The sequence below is a fragment of the Neolamprologus multifasciatus genome, chromosome 4 (assembly GCF_963576455.1).
Source record: "Neolamprologus multifasciatus chromosome 4, fNeoMul1.2, whole genome shotgun sequence".
Lineage (NCBI taxonomy): Eukaryota > Metazoa > Chordata > Actinopteri > Cichliformes > Cichlidae > Neolamprologus > Neolamprologus multifasciatus.
This window is the reverse complement of record NC_140442.1, coordinates 23,236,670-23,255,213: the sequence shown is the minus strand read 5'-3', so window position 1 is coordinate 23,255,213 and position 18,544 is coordinate 23,236,670. Positions and strand designations below refer to the sequence as shown.

Genomic DNA, 18,544 nt, shown 5'->3' with positions numbered 1-18,544 from the left:
GCCAAATTCTTTAAGTGTTTTCTGTTACAGAGACAGTACACTGCTAAAAAAAAAAGGAAATGGTTTGCAGGTGGTGGCCACAGACCACTGCTGGTGATGAGAGATGAGAGCAGGTTCAGACTGAGCACATGTGACAAATGTGTGCGTCTGGAGACACCGTGGGAAACCTGCTGTCCCAACATCATATGTGCAGTCATGGATCTACCAGTGGTGAATACCAGCTGAGTTCCACAGCGCTGGTATATGAACACAATCCCAATAGCAGAATAATAACCCCTTTAAATTTTCATAAAATCTTTAACATCACAGCCCTGCATCAATAAATATAAGCATGCTATTTAGCAGAAAAGAGTTAATATTACTTAATAAACATTTTAAAAAATCTTATAAAATATTCAATCATGTACAGTTTTGTCACAAATACATTTTTTTTCTCTTTTTTTCTCAAGACCCAGGTAATGGCTGGCATTTAAACTACCAACAAACAACCTCCAGTCCTCTGCATTGTAACAACCCATTGCACTCAAAAGACCTTTAACATCAACACAAAGATAAAATCATCATTCACTTGGACGAATGGAATAAGATCATTCTCAAAAATTTGATTTCTGGAGGGAGGAGGTTTCTCTCACTGAGGCGACAGTCGCTTCCTTTGGCACATCTAAATCTCATTCCAGTCATTTAACTGTGCCTGAGTGAATAACTGGGGGACAGATGAGCTGCTAGAAGATGGATCGTCAGAGTCCCCATCATTACAATGTCATGCATCTAGAGACAAGACACTCTCACCACCTTTTTTCCCCAAATATTATTAACATTAAAACAGAAAAAAAAGAAAACAAAGGGCATATGGAAATATTTATCACATTGATAAACACCAATCCATATTAAAATAAAACCTTTTTTGTAACTAAGTATAACAAACAAGATGTTAAACTACATAAAACTTTTCCTTGTTTCTAAAAAACCCCAAACATATATCAGGTTATACCAACTGGCTTTTTAAAAAAAAAAAAAACAAATCAAGTTCAAAAGAGGTCTCCAAATATTTTCTGGCTTTCACAATAAACAGTCCCAATCTGAAGTTAAAGACCACTTCAAAAACAGCAAACAAATCATATTTTGCATGGTTGGCTCTTAACAAGGTTCCAAGTAGAGCTTCAACATGCAACAAGAAGAAATGGGAGTGAGACGAAACATTTTTTTGAGCATGCGATTTATTGAAAACAGCGCTTAAACGGAAACAAGCTGTTTTACAGCTGCATAAAATGCAGTATTTTTAGTGTGTTATTCCAAGGCGTGAGTTCAGCATCTGTGTTATAGCACAAGCTGATTTCCAATCCTCTGTTCAGATTCCAAATCTACGTTCTATGGATTTAACTCATGTTGTGAACTGATAAGAATCGAATTTTACAAAAATAAAATTGTGAAACAATATCTTTTCTTATTAAAATACAAAACATCCAAGACAGAATCAAAACACTAAAAAAGGAAATTGACAATATATTGACTGAAGAAGTGGAAAAAAAAACTTGAAACAGGATTATTATGAGAACAGCCCAAAAGCAGCTAGACTGTTAGCACGGCGTCTTAGACAGCAGCAAGCTGCTAATACAATTCACAAGATTAGGGACCCATCTACAAATAACTTGCAGTATAGCCAGGAAGCAATAGAAGAAACATTTAGGAAATATTACGAAAACCTGTATAAACAACCACGTTCCTCAAATAAAGACAAAAAAACTGCTTTTCTTAACTCCCTACACCAGGGGTGTCAAACTCAAATACACAGTGGGCCAAAATTCAAACTGGAACAAGGTCGCGGGATAACATTAATATTTATTTAAAAAAAAAAATCTTCCTCCAGATTTAAGAATGAATCTCTTCTTATGGACTCAAACAAGTTTTGCTGAAAAACTGAATATGGAACAAGCAAAGCTTAATACTAAACAATATATATATTAGCTGTATAATACCAGTAGGCCAGCTCTAATAATATGGCTTCACGGGCCAAATGTAATTAGGCTGCAGGCCAAATTTGGCCACCTATGCCCTAGACTTACCACTTATTGGTACGCAGCAAAACAGCAAACTAACTGCCCCCATCAGTCATGAAGAAATATCTAGAGCAATTTCAAGACTTAAAGCTAATAAATCACCGGGGGCCGATGGATTTCCCTCAGAGTGGTACAAGAACTTTAAAGAGGAGTTGATACCAATGCTTCAATCATCATTCAATCATACCCTTGCGGAGGGTGTAACCCCTCTCCCATGGAGAGAGGTGATTATCTCAGTAATCCCTAAAGAGGGAAAAGAGACAGTATATTGTAACAATTACAGACCCATGTCGGTACTTAATGTGGACTACAAACTATACACATCTATAATTGCTAAGCCATATGGGGCAATTATGACAGATTTAATTAATGAAGACCAAACTGACTTTATCTCAGGACGTAGAACTCAAGATAGTATAAGGACCCTCCAGATAGTTAATTCGATAAAAACAAAAAAGGGCAGTGCGGCCCTAGTAAGTCTGGATGCAGAGAAGGCTTTCGACAGTGTAGATTGGAACTTCCAATATGCCGTGCTTGAAAGGTTTGGCTTTAATGACGGTGCTGTGATGTGCATCAAATCTATTTACCAATCTCCTACGGCTCGATTAGAATCAATGGCAGCCTAACGGAGCAAATCTCTCTCGAGAGGGGTACCCGCCAGGGTTGTTGCCTCTCACCTCTTCTCTTCGCTCTATATATTGAACCCCTGGCACAGGCCATCCGACAAAGTGAGGAAGTGAGAGGAATAAATATTAAAGGGGAAGACCACATCATCAGCTTATTTGCAGATGATATCATACTCTACCTAGAAAATCCAAACCAAAATTTAATTCCACTGTTTAATGTAATTAATATCTTTGCTGAACATTCGTGGTACAAAATTAATGTGACCAAAACTCAGATAATCGCTTTCGACTATTTGCCATCCGAAGAAGTTAAAAATAAGTTTAAACTGAACTGGACTGCAAAACAAATAAAATACTTGGGTGTAACTGTGACTAAACAATCGAGTGACCTTTTTAAAACAAATTATGATGGACTGACCACTCAGATTAAACTCGATCTAAACCGATGGTCAACTCTTACACTAGACTTTAGTGCAAGAATCACAACAATAAAAATGAGTATCCTCCCACGGCTATTGTACCTTTTCCAATCTCTGCCAGTTAAGATCCCAGTGGAAATATTTAAGGACTGGGACAGGCTCATCTCTAGATTTGTATGGAACGGTAAAAGGCCTAGAATAAAATACACAACATTACAACTATCTAGGAAGCAAGGTGGTGTGGGATTCCCTAATCTGAAAGATTATCACCATGTGGCCCAAACCAGGCCAGCGATAAAGTGGTGTGATCAGAACTTTAATGCTAAATGGAAAGATATTGAAATAAGAGTACAGGATGTCCCAGTCCAGACTTTTCTTGGAAATTAGCAACTTAAGAAAACTTTACAGCATTTCCTTGATCCTATAACATCCCACACGCTAGAGATATGGTTTGGCCTAGTTAAACAAAGTAAGTTGGAAAGGGAGGTTAAGATGTTAAACTGGGCTGCCTATGATGTTGGTGTTATACAAAGTGCTCACGACTCAGGATTCAGGAAGTGTGAAAAAAAGGAATAACAGCGATTTGTACAATAATGAAAGATGGCCATTTGATGAGTTTCCAAGATTTAAAAGATCGGTATAGCCTAGAGAAAACAGATTTTTACCGGTACCTGCAACTCAGAGACTACTTTTCAAAGGAAGTACGAAGTTCACGTACGTCTTATGGCGTGCTTGATTGCGTAATCAAATCATACAGGGGCCTCCAATTCAAGGAAATTTCTGTACTATATAAAAACCTAAGAGAGAACACGGCAACGTCAACTGAATACATAAAAAAGAAATGGGAGCAGGAAATAAAAACTGATATCTCAACTGAGGAATGGTTAGATATGTGTGAAACCCAGAACACAACGACTAACTCAAGATGCTGGAGAGAATTTGGATGGAAACATCTTACTCGATTCTTTATTACACCAAAAATCAAAAGTAAGCAGACTCAAGACAGTTTGCCATGCTGGAGAAGATGTGGTAACATGGAAGCACATCGTACGCACATGTTTTGGGAGTGCCTGAAACTGCATAGTTTTTGGAAGAACGTGACTCTTGTAATAGGCAATATCTTGGGCTATCAATTACCACACAATTTTAAAACTGTATATCTTGGGAATATTAGAGAGTATGTTATGTATGACAACTTGTATTTGACGAAAATCCTATTGATAGCTGCAAAGAAAGCTATAACAAGAAACTGGTACAAACTGGATCCACCTTCTTCAAAAGACTGGTTAAATGTTGTTGGAGAAATCTATGCAATGGAAAAAATGACTTACATTCTCAGATTAAAGGAAGATATTTTCGTTGCTAAGTGGGAGAAGTGGACATTATATGGCACCAAGGAAAATTTATGAACAAACAAAACATTTAAGGTCTATAACTTTGTATATCCATATATGCATGCATGTATAAAAGTATGTATATAAGCTGGAGTACGTATGCTGCGGAGTAAAGGCAGGTATGCATATGGTAGTTGATTAGAATTGGCACCCACACATTTTGTTCGCTTTAGTTCTGTTTGTTTTGACTGTGTGCTTGTTTGGTTATTTCTCCTGAAATGTAATACGTCTGTGTTTAAACTGTGACACAACTATCAATAAAAACTACAGTGTCAAAAAAAACAAAAAAACAAACATGGTATTATATGGATTTATAAAAAATTAAATGGAATGCAATTATTTTTAATGTAATCAGTTTAACTCATATGTCCATTTTACATAGGTGTTTTATGTTAATGCAAAGTAATGATATTTAAAATATACTATATATTATGCACTAAGCTCCCAGTTTCCTTTTCCCAGTGTCAAAATAATATGATCATTTATGATAATGTACTAGACTGCATTATGTTTAAAAGGGTTTCTAATATTCTCCTGATTGACGTTCACTACACACCTTCTCATTTATTTTCATGACTATTTACATTGTTGATTCTCACTGAAGGGATCAAAATTATGAATGAACACATATGGAATTATGTAGTAAACAAAAAAGTGTGAAACAGTTCAAAACAAGTTTTATATGTTAGATTCAAAATAGCCACCCTTTGCTTTGATTACTGCTTTGCACACTCCTGCATTTTCTCCATTCCCTCATGAGGTCGTCACCTGAAATGGCCTTCCAACAGTCTTGAATGAGTTCCAGAGATGCTGAGTGCTTGTTGGCCCTTTGCCTTCATTCTGCAGTCCATCTTATCTCAAACCATCTCGACTGGGTTTAGGTCAGGTGACTGTGGAGGCCAGGCCGTCTGGTGCAGCACTCCATCACTCTCCTTCTTCTCTAAATGGCCCTTACACATCCTGGATGTGTGTTTGGGGTCATTGTCCTGTTGAAGAATAAATGATGGTCCAACTAAATGCAAACCAGAAGGGATGGCATGTCACTGCAGGATGCTGTGGTAACCATGCTGGTTCAGTGTGTCTTCAATTTTGAATAAATCCCCAACAGTGTGACCAGCAAAGCCCCCCCACACCATCACATCACCTCCTCCATGCTTCACAGGGCGAACCATGCATGTAGAGACCAACTGTTCAAAAAGCACAGATTTCCACTGGTCTAATGTCCATTCCTGGTGTTTCTTGGCCCAAACAAATCTCTTCTGCTTGTTGCTTTTCCTTAGTAGCTGTTCCTTAGCAGCTATTTGACCACCAAGGCCTGATTCACACAGTCTCCTCTGAACAGTTGATGTAGAGAAGTGTCAGCTGCTGGAACTCTGTGTGGCATTTATTTGGGCTCTAATCTGAAGTGCTGTTAAGCGCTTGATAGTTTGTGCGACTTTATTTGGGGACACATTCAGAGTTTTAGCAATTTTTTCAGACTGACTGACCTTCAGTTCTTAAAGTAATGATAGACTGTCATTTCTCTTTACTTAGCTGATTGGTTCTTACCACAATATGAATTCTAACAGTTGTCAAATAGGGCTGTCAACCTCTGAAAAACACAACTGATGGTCCCAACATCATTAAGAAGGCCAGAAATTCCACAAATGAATCCACACAAAGCACGCCTGCTATGATCAATTACTGAAGTGCTTTTGATTACCCTCTGAGTCTCTATGGAAGCAATAAGGGTGAACTTGATACTCCACAGGACTGCGCAAAGCCCTGTGATGATAAGGTCTGTAATTGACCCTGAACTAATACTAATACTGCATTAATACTAATACTCTCCGTCTTCATTCAAGCAACATATACATTCAGATTAACCACCAAAAACTCTTGAACCTTCCCTGACTTTGACATTAAATATTTTTTTTTATTAAAAATATACTAGTTAGATAGCAAGTATAAATATACCAGCTGTCACCTGAAATGCACTGAGATCTTTTAAATTTAAACCTTGAGATTTGACAATAGGACCAAAGCATTTCATTACTTTTATCATTCCAAAAGAGCACTTGGCTCTCACACTGCAGGCTTATTTAAGGTTTCCAGAGTATTTAAAGTAGAATGGGAGGCAGAGCCTTCAGCTTTCAGGCCCCTCTTCTCTGGAACCAGCTCCCAGTTTGGATTCAGGAGACCGACCACCTCTCTACTTTTAAGATTAGACTTAAAACTTTCATTTTTGATAAAGCATTGAATTAGGGCTGGTCTGTCCACAGTCTGGTATCACTTAAACTTTCTTCCTGCCTATTGTAGGGTCTTTACTTTACAATATAAACCACATTGAAGCGAATTCTGTCGTGATTTGGCACCATGTAGATAAAAACTGAATTGAATGAATGGTCCTACGATACTGTCCTTTTTGTCCAAGACATAAGGGGACAACTGACCCTTATAATATAGTGAAGGAAATGTCATCTCTCACTATGATCAACCAACAAAACATCCTCCACAAGTAACCCAAGTTAAACCCATTGAATTTATTAGTTATGAAAGAAATATTGGAAATATTTTAAAACACAATAATTTAGAAAACACCACAACTCTCCTCTCTGCTAAAAGAAAAACAAAATCCAACACAAACTGACACTCTTGTGACCTTTTTCACATTCAGCAGATTAATGAAGACATCACAGTAACTCGACGAGCAGCCTTTTCAGACAGTCTGTTCAGTACTCAGGGTTTGGATCCTTTGTACTGCAGTATGAGTTGGAAAACAATTATGCACTTCTGTGTGCAACTTCTTCAGTGAGATATGAAAATGAACCATAGTTCAGAAAACATGATGAGAATCAAACCGATTTTATCACGTAAAATACTTTTGTGGTAGCTGGATGTTAGCTGTTGTTTGTAGATGTTGATTTAGACTTTAGTGTCAGATTTGGCTCACTGATAGAAGAGTTTGGTTTTATGTCTTGGAGCCGAGTTGTTCTAATGCAGCCAGTATTTCATAGAGTAGTGAGGATAACAGGTTGTTGTGACTTAAAAACTAAAGTCTTACTGTGTGCTCCCACCTGTAATGCACCACGGCCCTGAGTCTCATGATATAAACAGATAGGAGTGAGTAGCACTCGGTCAGTTCTCTTTCTCTCCCTGCTCTATCTCTGTGCACAGGCCCGCTCTACATCAACGATGGTCTTTGGTGCGTCAGAGGACAGAATCAGAGGTCCTCCCTTCTCTCTGATCACCACGTCATCCTCAATCCTGACACCCAGGCCTCGAAAGTGCTTCGGCGCTTGGTCGTTGTCTTCACAGATGTATAGCCCTGCAGCAAGACACAATGTGAGCCGTAACGGTAACGGGACAGAGCATTTACATGCACGTGCAGCCGTGTGGATTTCAAACCTGGCTCTATGGTGATGGCCATTCCTGGCTGAAGAGGTTGCGAGCGAGATAGTTCAGGAGTGTCGTGGACATCCATGCCCAGGTAATGGCCAACGTGGTGGGGGCAGTACCGCCTTGCAGCCTGGAATTTAAATAAATAAATAGTAAAAAATGCAGTCAGACGAGTGGTTCTACTAAGTCAAACCTCACATAAACCTTAACAAAGCACAACCACATTAAAGAGCACTTAAAACACCAAAATAAAAGATGAATGGAAGTCCAGCATGGACCTGAGAGGAATCCTCTGGATTAGGTCATCTGGTCAACTTTTTGAAATGTTGAATTGAAGCCCCAGCTTTAGTAACTACCAACACAAGATATCACGTGTAATACTGAAAGGGAAATCTGACTTCATAAGAATATAACGCCAGCATTCCTTCTGAAGCCTAAATTATACTCTGTTGCAGATACGGACAGCCGAAGACCCGACAACAGAGTAGTTATTCCTGTTATACTTCTTTGACAACCACTTGAAGTCCACTGCATGTGTAAAAATTCTGAGGAAAAGTAAGATTTGTCCAGACTCCTCCTCTAGGGACCATGACACTGTGCAGATGAGCCTCATTAAATATAAAGTGCACAACCAATCTACCAACCAATCTGGGCACCCACTGTTTTTCCATTTATTACCTTTAGCGCCTCAGCATCGCTGGTACTGGCCTCGAGGATGCCAAGCCGCTTAAGCTGTCGTCCCAGCAGAGCCAGCATGGTGCTGTAGATGTGATCCAGACTGACGCCTGGAGAGCAAAGAGATAAACAGGAGCGCTGGACCTCCAGGACGGATTCGTAGAGCTCAATCTGTGCAGGACTGAATCTAGTATTGAACAAAAGAAAAAAAAAAAAGTTTATTTCTGTGACTTGAACTGGGACCTAAATTCTAGAAATCAGATAAAATTAAGTTTAAAGTTGAATACCATGATCACCAAACCAGGACTGGAGGTGATGTGAACCACCTTTATTAACACATGCATTCTGGAAACAAATACTTGGAACAAATAGATGACTAAATAAACCTGGGTGTAAAATGAAGTTTGAAAAATTTACACTGACTCATGGGCTGCGATGCACAAATGGCAACTTCACTCTATCCTTAGCGAAGTCATGATAACAGATGGAAAAGAACTTCTGCCACAACTCAAAGCGTAAAGGACTGAAAACTACAATCAGTGATTGTAGTTTTGTAGTTTAGTTTATCTCATTTCCAAAAGCTAGATCACCCCTTTTTTTGCTTTTTTTTAAAAATGTCTGGTTCTATTAAGGGTTGCCACCAGTGTTGGTCAAGTTACTTGAAAAAAGTAATCAGTAACTAATTACTGATTACTTCCCCCCAAAAGTAATCCCATTACTTTACTGATTACTTATTTTCAAAAGTAATTAATTACTTAGTTACTTAGTTACTTTTTAAAAACACGATTTACAACCTGAATAGATGATAAAGCGATAGATCTTTCAGCCCAATTCTACTTTTTCTGCATAATCCATCATACAAAATGTAATCAAATGGAAAAGTCTCCTTTTAAAACTTGTTTTATTAGTTTTAATCTTTTAACTTTATGCATCAAGCAAAAATTTAATTATATGCAACATTCTCTGACTGGAAGAAATTTGTTTAACATTTAAACCTATTTTCTGCACATTCCAGCACATAAAATAAAATATATATTTTTTGTTTACACTCACTCTTTCAAATAGATGCAAGTAAAACACAGCAGAAAATAAATAACATCAAAGACTAGCGGTCCTGTTGCTCTATTTTCACCTGTAAAGCAGGAGTGGGGTAGGCGGAGGTTTGCCCTGGTGCAGGTGTGCCGCGGCGGTCAGTGGAAGAATCCGCAAGTTTCTCTGTGAGTTTCCCATTACGTCGTAGCGCACTCAGTGCTTGCTTGGAAGTTTAGGGGGTTTTTTTTGCTGTAAAAAGAAGTTTTCTTCCCACGCACAATGGACACTAATGTTTTTGTCACTTTTTATGGAATCTAACTCAAAGTAAGGTCAGTACTTCCACGCTTTAAACGCTGCACGATCATACTCTCTCCCGCACTCAATATATGATCCATTGTTGATCTGCACACAGCTGTTGTCACGAACATCGCACTCGCTCACTGTCATGAGACATTCTCGCAAAAAAAAAAAAAAAAAATCACGGTTTTAGTAATGCAGTAATGCAGCGTTCCTACGGGAAAGTAACGGTAATCTAATTACCGTTTTTGCGATAGTAATCCCTTACTTTACTCGTTACTTGAAAAAAGTAATCTGATTACAGTAACGCGCCCATCTCTGGTTGCCACACTAGATCATCTGTTGCTATGCAAGCCAATACGCACTGTGGTAGGTAATTTTTCAGATCCCCATATTGAAAAAGCTTTTGTGTCCTTCTTGAGGGCATAAACTCTCCATATTTATGGGACTGGCACAAGCAGCACTCTGGCATGTGACTCTCATGGCTGGGTTTTGCAAAACTGAGACTGATTCTAAAAAACTGGACTAAAAGGAACCCAACACAAAAATGCACGATGCATTTATAGATGGCAAAAATGGCATTTTTCACTGAGAGGAATGTGACAGACTTTTCATTTTACTCTTTGATAGAGTATCAAGGAAAGATCTTTGTCTATTCATAATGTAATGTAGTGATTACACATGGGCTCATTAAACAAACTATCACTTCTGTAAACAGTTGGCACCAAATATTTTAAGGGTCCATGTAATCAGCTTACTTACTTTCCATTTATTGGCCACGTTCGAGTGATATCGCTGACATAACCAAAGTATTCGCAACCACCATCCAGCAACACCATCTCACCATCCTGATGGAGACAAAGAGGAGGGAGCAAAACGTAATGAGTCATATATGCTACTTAAATACATGTAAAGTAATTATTCTCAGGAATATCTGTGTCCTCTGACGTGTTCATGGAGTAATTACCTTGATTATTTGGTTGTTATTTATGTAGTGCAGAGTATTAGCTCGATTTCCTCCAGCAATCACAGGAGGGTACGCAAGAAAGTTAGCACCATGGATCCGATTCTCAAAATCAAACTGGAAAAAGGTTATGTTAAATATAAAGAATGGAGGGGTGGCTCAAGACTTTTGCACAGTACAGTACGTAACAAATAAAGTAGACACTGTAAGACTTAAACAGCATTTTCAGTTTAAGGTACAACTCTCTGGAGTTCCATACCTGCTCTTTTAAAGCAGATTTGTGAAATTAGGAGGTACATTTGGAACATTTCAATGCTACTTCTCCAACTGTAAAAATCAATAAACTAACACTTACTGTTCTAATAATTACATCATTAGCCTAATCAATGAAAGACACAAAGATAATGACTGCTCGCACACGTAAAGGCAGTGAAGAAATAAAGGTCATCACAGAAGTCACCTTAGCAAACAGAACAGCTTCATCCACATCTCCTTGAGACAGCGCCATTGTCCTCCTAAAAGCCTGAAAGATAACAATATGAGCTGCTGCAAGTACACTTTATAAATCTAACATTCACTTGGAGTCTTCAAGAGCTTCACAAGAACCAATTTAAACGTCAACCTGTGCTGTGATTCGACCCGCTTCTTGCATGAGAGCCACTTCGGCTGAGCTTTTGAGGGCCCTGAGAGAGTGTATGAGAGGTCTGAGAGTGCGTGGTGTCGGCCCCGCCTCCAGAACGGGACACACGTGAGCCTGGTGGAGCTGAGGGTGAGCCGGCTGAGAAGTGTCGTACCACAGCATAGTGCCTGGAAGAGGATCAGAGAAGACAGAAATGCTAAGAGTGAATTTGAAGTGATAAAAGAACTAAATAGAAAAAAAAGAAAAATATTTTAATACCTAAATGAAAAGTTTTGGCACTGAAATAGGAAAGCATTTATCCAACAACTGCATTTTTATTTACCTCACACGTCCCATCTTTCTTTACTACCGTCCTGTCTTCACATCAGTCAATAAAAAACTTAAAATACTGGCACTATTATATACTCATCCCAGATTTTGAGTAGATGCACCTATGGTATCAATTTGTAAATCCTACTTTGCCTCACTCTTGAGTTATCACATCGACGCTGCCCACCTGGCTGCTCAATGGGGTGATGACAAAACACATTAACATTTTACAGTTGAAGGACAAAAGAATCCACGCAGATCCGCAGGTGCAGAGCCAAAAAAATGTGAACACAGAACAATAATCAACAGGTCACACATTGCACAACCCTAGAATCCTTATTTATTGCATCTAGTGAAGTTTTGAGGACGCCTGCTCTTCATTTATGAAGATGAAGAGCAACCCACCTCAGCAGCAATAACCTCAATTATCAGTTTCTTACATAATTGTGGAGGGAGTTTGGTCCACTCTTTACAACGTTGCTTCACCTCATTGAGGTTTGTGGGCATTCATTTATGCACAGCTCTCTTAAGCTTCCACCAAAGCATTTTAGTTGTGCTGAGGTCTGGACTTGAGGCGAGTCTAGGCCTGTCAGATGAGGTCTGACTGACACCTTGATTTTTCTTTTCCACCCATTTGCTTTTAGGGATCATAGTCCTAATGCATGGCTTAATTTGTGCCAAGCTTCAGCTGCTGTGCAGAGGGCCTCCTGTCTGCGTGGAGCATACTTTGGTATGAAGAGGAGTTCATTGTCAACTCAATGACTTCAAGGTGCCCGAGTCCTGTGGCTGAAAATGAGCCCATTCACCGTGCTGACAGTTGATACGAAGTGCTTGTGCTGATATGCTGTGGTTGGTTTTCCCCTGTGCTGTGTATTATGGCCATAATGCCAAACGTGTGGCTTGTTGCATCATTGTAAACCTAATTCCCCCCCAAACTGTACAATCATGAACTTTTGGGTCTTTTGCAGATTTTCTGACCTTGAGGTGAATTTGTTAGGGCCACCACTCCTGGGCAGAAGTTTTGCTTCCAAAACACTGCATACACATATATATTCCTGTGATAATAAGGTTTGTGAAAGACCCTGAAGCAGTGTCACTTTGCTTCTTTATTCAAGCAACATAGGTAATTCAGACTGACCACCCAAAACCATTGGGCCTCCTTTTCCTTTCTCAGAGAAAGATATGGCAGTTAGTGATCTGGTAGGAATGAACCATAATACTTTTTTTTTTCTCTCCGCAGGATTGCAAAGAGTAATCCCCGCCACTCCCACGCACCCACCTTTCAGGCTCTTGAGTACAACACCCAGTTCTTCTATGCTATGAACTCTCTCTATGCCAGTCAAAGCAGCTGCTCCGTCCTTCCCCGACCGCGGTCCGTCCCACAGTTCTCTCCCCGGGTCTCTGCGGGGGACGAACAAAATAGCCTGGTCTGGTCGACCATTCCCGTGAAGAACCAAGGCACTGTCAGGTTCGAGAAAACCACTGAGGTAGAGGAAATCCTGAGGAACATATGTTTTGAGATGAATTAGTAAAAACTTGCTAAAATTACAAGAAGTACTCAGTAGACCAAGATAAAATTTCACCCAGGAAAAGGAAGAAGAGCAAAATCCAATTTTTTCTCCTTTCTGAAGAATTCTGAACTGAATGCAACTTGAAACCAAGTGCTCACCTGGTTCTGATGGAAGGGATAAGGGATGTCATTGGTCATGTATCTAGTTGGGTGAGACAAAATGATGGCCACATGGGTGCTGGAGGAAGCAGAAGGTCCAAGTCTTTCGGCCTGAGCCTCGATAAGCGAGGCCAGTCGGTGTCTGCGGAGCTCATATTCCATCTGGCTCAAACCTGGGGTTACCTCACCTGAGGAGAAGCATGCTTTCCTTAAAGAAATAAATTAAAAAATGACATTTTACAAGATCAGCTGTCCACTGTAAACAATACTCACCGTGTTTGATGAGGTGCGGATGAGTGAAAGGACTGGGCTGGCCAAGGTAACGAGGTGGAACCGTCTTTGGCTTCAACCCGCCAGGTTTCACAGAAATGTTTCTGCACAGGCACCAAATACATCCTACAGACAGAAACACACACAGACTGTAAAGAGGTGCTTTGGTCAATTCAGTTTGACTAAAGCAAAGTTATCAGTTCTGTCCGCTGGGTGATGCTGGAGTATTGAATATAGTAGTTTTTTCTCATGCATCTTTTTAAACAATTTTAGAGTTCGGTACTAAAAGTTTAAAAAAAAAAAAAAAAAAAAAAAAAGACCCAACCCCATTTATAGCAATTTTCAGGCCACTACAAAGCATCCCGATGATTATTTACTGGGTAGAAGTCTGCCTGTCCTTACGGTTTCATGCAACATATCAGTGGGACGAGTGGGTGTCTTCAAAATGAGATAGAGAGAGAGATCAGTTGCATTAACAATCTCCCACCTACTTACCTTTTGCTCATGTTACTAGGTAACAACAGGACGTCATGGGACAACTGACTATTAAAATTGGTGAGTGATCTAAGCCCTGTGACAAATGTAATATTATACATATGTATTCAGTTACAGTGTGTCTGATTTATGCCAATATGTAAAACTTTATCCATACAAAACCATTAAAAAAAAAAAAAAAAAAAAAAAAAAAGGGGGGGGGGGGGGGCTCATTTAGCAATCACCTAGAGGTGGGGGGGAGTGACAATGATCAGCTCCAGGCTTCACAAACCAATAAGTTGCGTCACAGCAGCTTTATCAGCATAGAACAGCGTCTTGCATCAGAAAATATTTCAGTGTACCGACGGGTAAATTGCTGCCCACTGGTGGTGAAGGTTTGAAGTTACATTTTCTTTAAAAGAGCAATTACAAAACATACCTTTATATAAACAACTAAAAAGCACAGCGGTGCTGGACAATATAAAATTATTATGACTTTATTAGATATTTATTATCTGAGCACCAACATATGCTGTATTTTACAGGTTGAAGCAATGGTGAAGTTAGAGTAGACCATCTGTACAGTGCTGTGAAAAAGCATTTCCATGATTCCTGATTTCTTCGTTTTCTGCATAGTTGGTACACATCCTCATCAAGCTCATCAACAAACACTTTTTTAAAAAAAATTAGAAAAATATAACCTGAGTAAATACAAAATTCAGTTTTAAGTGAATATTTTATTTAATAAGGAGAAAAAAACCCTACCTGTCCCAATGTGAAAAAGTATTTTGCTAAATCATAAACTGTGATTAATTAACCACAGTTTTGGAAAGCTGAGTGCAATTTCAATTTAACTTTTTTTTTTTTTTTAATTAAACCTTCATTTAGGGACCACATTTTGTATTTTCTCAGGTCATCTTTGCATATTCATTAGCTAAACCACATAAATGGGACACATATGCAATAAATAAATAAATAAATCAGGAAGGGAAAAAAAAAATCATGGCATTGTAACTACATGCCAGTTCAGTTCAGTGGATCTAAGCTCCAGTACTGTGCAAAGGTTTTGAGCCAAATGAAGAAGCACAGGGGTGGCTGTGTCCATAAGAACTTTTTGTTGATCCACCTACTGTTCACTGAAGGGTCATTAGAAATGGTATCAGTGGAAGGTTGAGGGATGCCAAATTACACAAGAACTGGACCAAAAATCAGTGACAACAGGTCTGATGGAGTGTTGAATCCAAATGTGACATTTCTGGTTCAAACTGTCATCAGTACGTACAGGGGAAGTCAAGAGAGAGGTGCAACAGTGAGTGTCTACAGCAATCTGTAAAACAGGGTGGAGGCTCTATCATGGTTTGGAGTTGCATTTAAGCCAGTGGTATTGGGGATCTTGTCAAAATTGATGGAATTACGAACGCAGAAAAGCACCATCAGACTTTGATCCACCATGCAATCTGCCTTTTAAGTCTGACGTCATTCGCCGTTTCAGGGTTCAAACTCCTCTTCAGTTCCCAAACTCAAACAAACACTGCCGCATCACTGGGAGCTAAAAAGTGCCAAAATTCTTTAGTTTGTAATGAAGTAAAAAGTGTGGCTGCTCTACCAGGTGTAACAATCAAGTTTAAGATTCAGGCATCCATAAAAAACAGGATTTATGAAGTTAGAGGTTAGTGAGGAGTAAGTTCGCTAGTTTCTATCCAAAGATGATATACAATATTCTGACTGAGTTATCCTGAAAAATGAAAAGTACAGCGCAGCAATCACTTTGGACATGCATGAAGACAGAAAACTAAACAGCAGCAATGTTTGTAAGGTTACTGAAGTTGGGCTAGCTGACAGAGCTATGGTTGATATGGAAAATAAAAACACATTAGCACAGTGAAGTTGGAAGATGAACGCTAACTTTTTTGCCCTCAATGAAAGTTAATGTGAGGGACCCCGATGGGCAAAGACAAATGCAATCATACAACAGGAAAAAGACACTGAAAACAGACCAAACTTCAGTCAGCAGAACGCCTGTGATGATCCATCCCCAGCACGAGGTCAGTCACTGATATCCTGCTGCATAGTTCTGATTACTCGCTATGAACAAATTCCTGATCCTCAGCTTCATGCACCCATTCAAATCTTCGTTAGCCTCAGAGTGATACTTTTCTGACACATTCAGATATTTGGTGGCTCTCAAACCATAAGCTGGTTTAAATCAAATGAGCTTTACAACGTGCTGCAGACAAATGGCGGTAATAAAAACCCAGAGAGGTGATCAGCCAGTGATCACTGACTATTTTAAGGGCTTGTTCAGATTAAACTGAACACAATACAAACACTTTTAAAAGACACCAGCCTTAATGGAAACAGGGTTTATACGTCATCACTTAACAACCGGATACTATCTGGAAAGTGTCTGATTTTTCAGGATGATAAGGATCCCAAACACACTACCAATGCAGTAAAAGCATACCTAGAAAAACACACAATAACACTATCAGCCATGGATTGGCCTCCCCAGAGCACACACCTCAACATTATTGAAGCAGTGTGGGATCATGTTGAAAGAGAATAGAACAAAACCAACATCCAGAGAAGAGCTTTAAATGTCCTTCAAGAATCCTGGAGAACGATTCCTGAAGATTACTTAGAGAAATGAAAAGAAAGCTGCCTAAAAGACGTTAGACTGTGTTGAAGAAAAAAGGTGGTCGTACCAAATATTGACTTTCAAGCTGGTTAGAATTATTCAAACTCTGTTATTGCCTTATATACTGTCTCTAGACGGGTTCCCCCCAGTTCCCACCCAACATGTACATAAGAGAGACATGGTTCAGGACATTTGCACAGTAATGTCATTGTAGTGATTGTAAAGTTACTGTCTCTAACCTCCACTCCAGGTCCGTGGCATCAGCTTGACAGCGGTCCTCACCAAGGCGCTCGCTGAGAGCAACATTGTTGCTGCAACTTGAGGACACCGATCAGTCACAGCATGTCGCTCCCCTGCGGAACAAAGTGTGACAGTCAGCGAACTACCGAGCACTCATATTCACAGAGACACTCTGAAGTAACTTATTATCACTTACCGAGGTTAACAGTCTCTCCTCCAGCAGTTATTTGTACCCTGAATGACAGCTACACCTAGCTAGCTCGCTATTCTCACGTCTGCTAGCCACGCTCGTTTGTAGTTCAAGAGAATTGCTTCCCTGAGTTTGGTTTCCCAGGTAGAGAAGCGGAACCCTCTCCCTTTACTACTTGTTGAACCGACTACAAGTGAGCTTTTATTTTACTTATTTGTACACTCAATAAAATGGAGGCTATCGAGTGCCAAAAGGAATCAAATAACTAGTTAAACAATTAATTAAATGTAATTAATTAAAATTGTTAACAAATAAATTATTAAATGTTTTAAATGACATTATTGATATTTCAATTAATTATGTATAGATTTATTTAATGTATTATTTCATATTTTAATTAATTATCACATTTTATTATTTACTGAATGATGTATTTATTTGATTCATTGAGGCACTGTATGTCCGCCATAAAATACACCATCAGCTTGTAAAAACAAGTCACAAACATTGCTCTCTCATAAAAAAAAATAAACTACTAAACTAGAAACCAGCACAACACTGTCACTCTATTATTTAGTATGATGTTAACTTACAACAAGAAAAAAATGCAGAATATTACAGGAGCTTCTTTCTAGCATTTCTACTACATGGTAGAAACAACAAATACGTGTATATTTATTAGCGATTTACACTATGAAATTCAGCGTTCTATGATTAGAAAATGAAAGTGCCTAAACCGTCAGGCGCGTTACTGCCTGGGAGGCTAGACTCCGGGAAAACTGGTCCAATCCAATGATGAGGTAACATGCTGCCTGTGCATTTTAACCCTGAGCGTGACATTTCAGGGAATAACGAGACAAGGTTCAAGGTGGGATGGGTTTGTATGTTGTTATTGCCTATTTTATTGCCTATTATTGCACTTAATTTTCGTATTTATGTTCCTCTTCTTGTATACAGCGCTTTGTGGCTGTTTGCCTGTTAAAGTGTTTAATAAATAAACTTTGCTTATTCATTTATTTATTATTATTGTCACGATGCTGATACAGCCATGACTAGTAAAAAATTTTTTAAATGCACTGTTATATTAAAATGATCCAGTACAACTACAGGAAATGATGTTCACTATGTCAGTAGAAAGAATATTAAATATTTATATATATTTGTATTAAATATTATTTTTAATATTTCTATTTACAGATATTTATATAAGAAGAAAAAATGTTAACGTTTTTACTACTTGGGTTCATTAACCTCTCTAATGAAATAATCTCG

At 38.9% G+C, this 18,544-nt stretch overlaps 1 protein-coding gene across 2 annotated transcripts; it reads right to left on the bottom strand.

Annotated features, from left to right (window-relative positions):
* Nucleotides 1-1,008: 1,008 nt before the first annotated feature.
* xpnpep3 (X-prolyl aminopeptidase 3, mitochondrial) lies at nucleotides 1,009-17,541 on the bottom strand. 2 transcript variants are annotated; one of them, XM_085156086.1, is made up of 12 exons: nucleotides 17,279-17,541; nucleotides 17,082-17,195; nucleotides 13,734-13,856; nucleotides 13,461-13,663; nucleotides 13,071-13,290; nucleotides 11,465-11,649; nucleotides 11,303-11,365; nucleotides 10,846-10,959; nucleotides 10,641-10,726; nucleotides 8,553-8,736; nucleotides 7,884-8,004; nucleotides 1,009-7,803 (listed from the first exon to the last, which is right to left on the bottom strand). In XM_085156086.1, exons 2-12 carry the CDS (start codon nucleotides 17,146-17,148, stop codon nucleotides 7,637-7,639), a joined length of 1,533 nt encoding a protein of 510 aa, XP_085012212.1. In that variant the 5' UTR covers nucleotides 17,149-17,195; nucleotides 17,279-17,541; the 3' UTR covers nucleotides 1,009-7,636. The 2 variants fall into 2 exon arrangements, with proteins under 2 accessions (XP_085012212.1, XP_085012213.1); XM_085156087.1 differs by having other exon boundaries at nucleotides 13,461-13,648; nucleotides 17,279-17,536.
* Between the last annotated feature and the right edge of the window lie 1,003 nt (nucleotides 17,542-18,544).

Coding starts and splice junctions, on each gene's coding strand:
- xpnpep3 (XM_085156086.1), bottom strand. CDS start 17,148: ATGTTGCTCTCAGCGAGCGCCTTGGTGAGGACCGCTGTCAAGCTGATG. Junction 8,737..10,640: donor ACGTGGCCAATAAATGGAAA/GTAAGTAAGCTG, acceptor GTTCAATACTAG/ATTCAGTCCTGCACAGATTG. Junction 8,005..8,552: donor GCGATGCTGAGGCGCTAAAG/GTAATAAATGGA, acceptor TTTAAATTCCAG/GCTGCAAGGCGGTACTGCCC.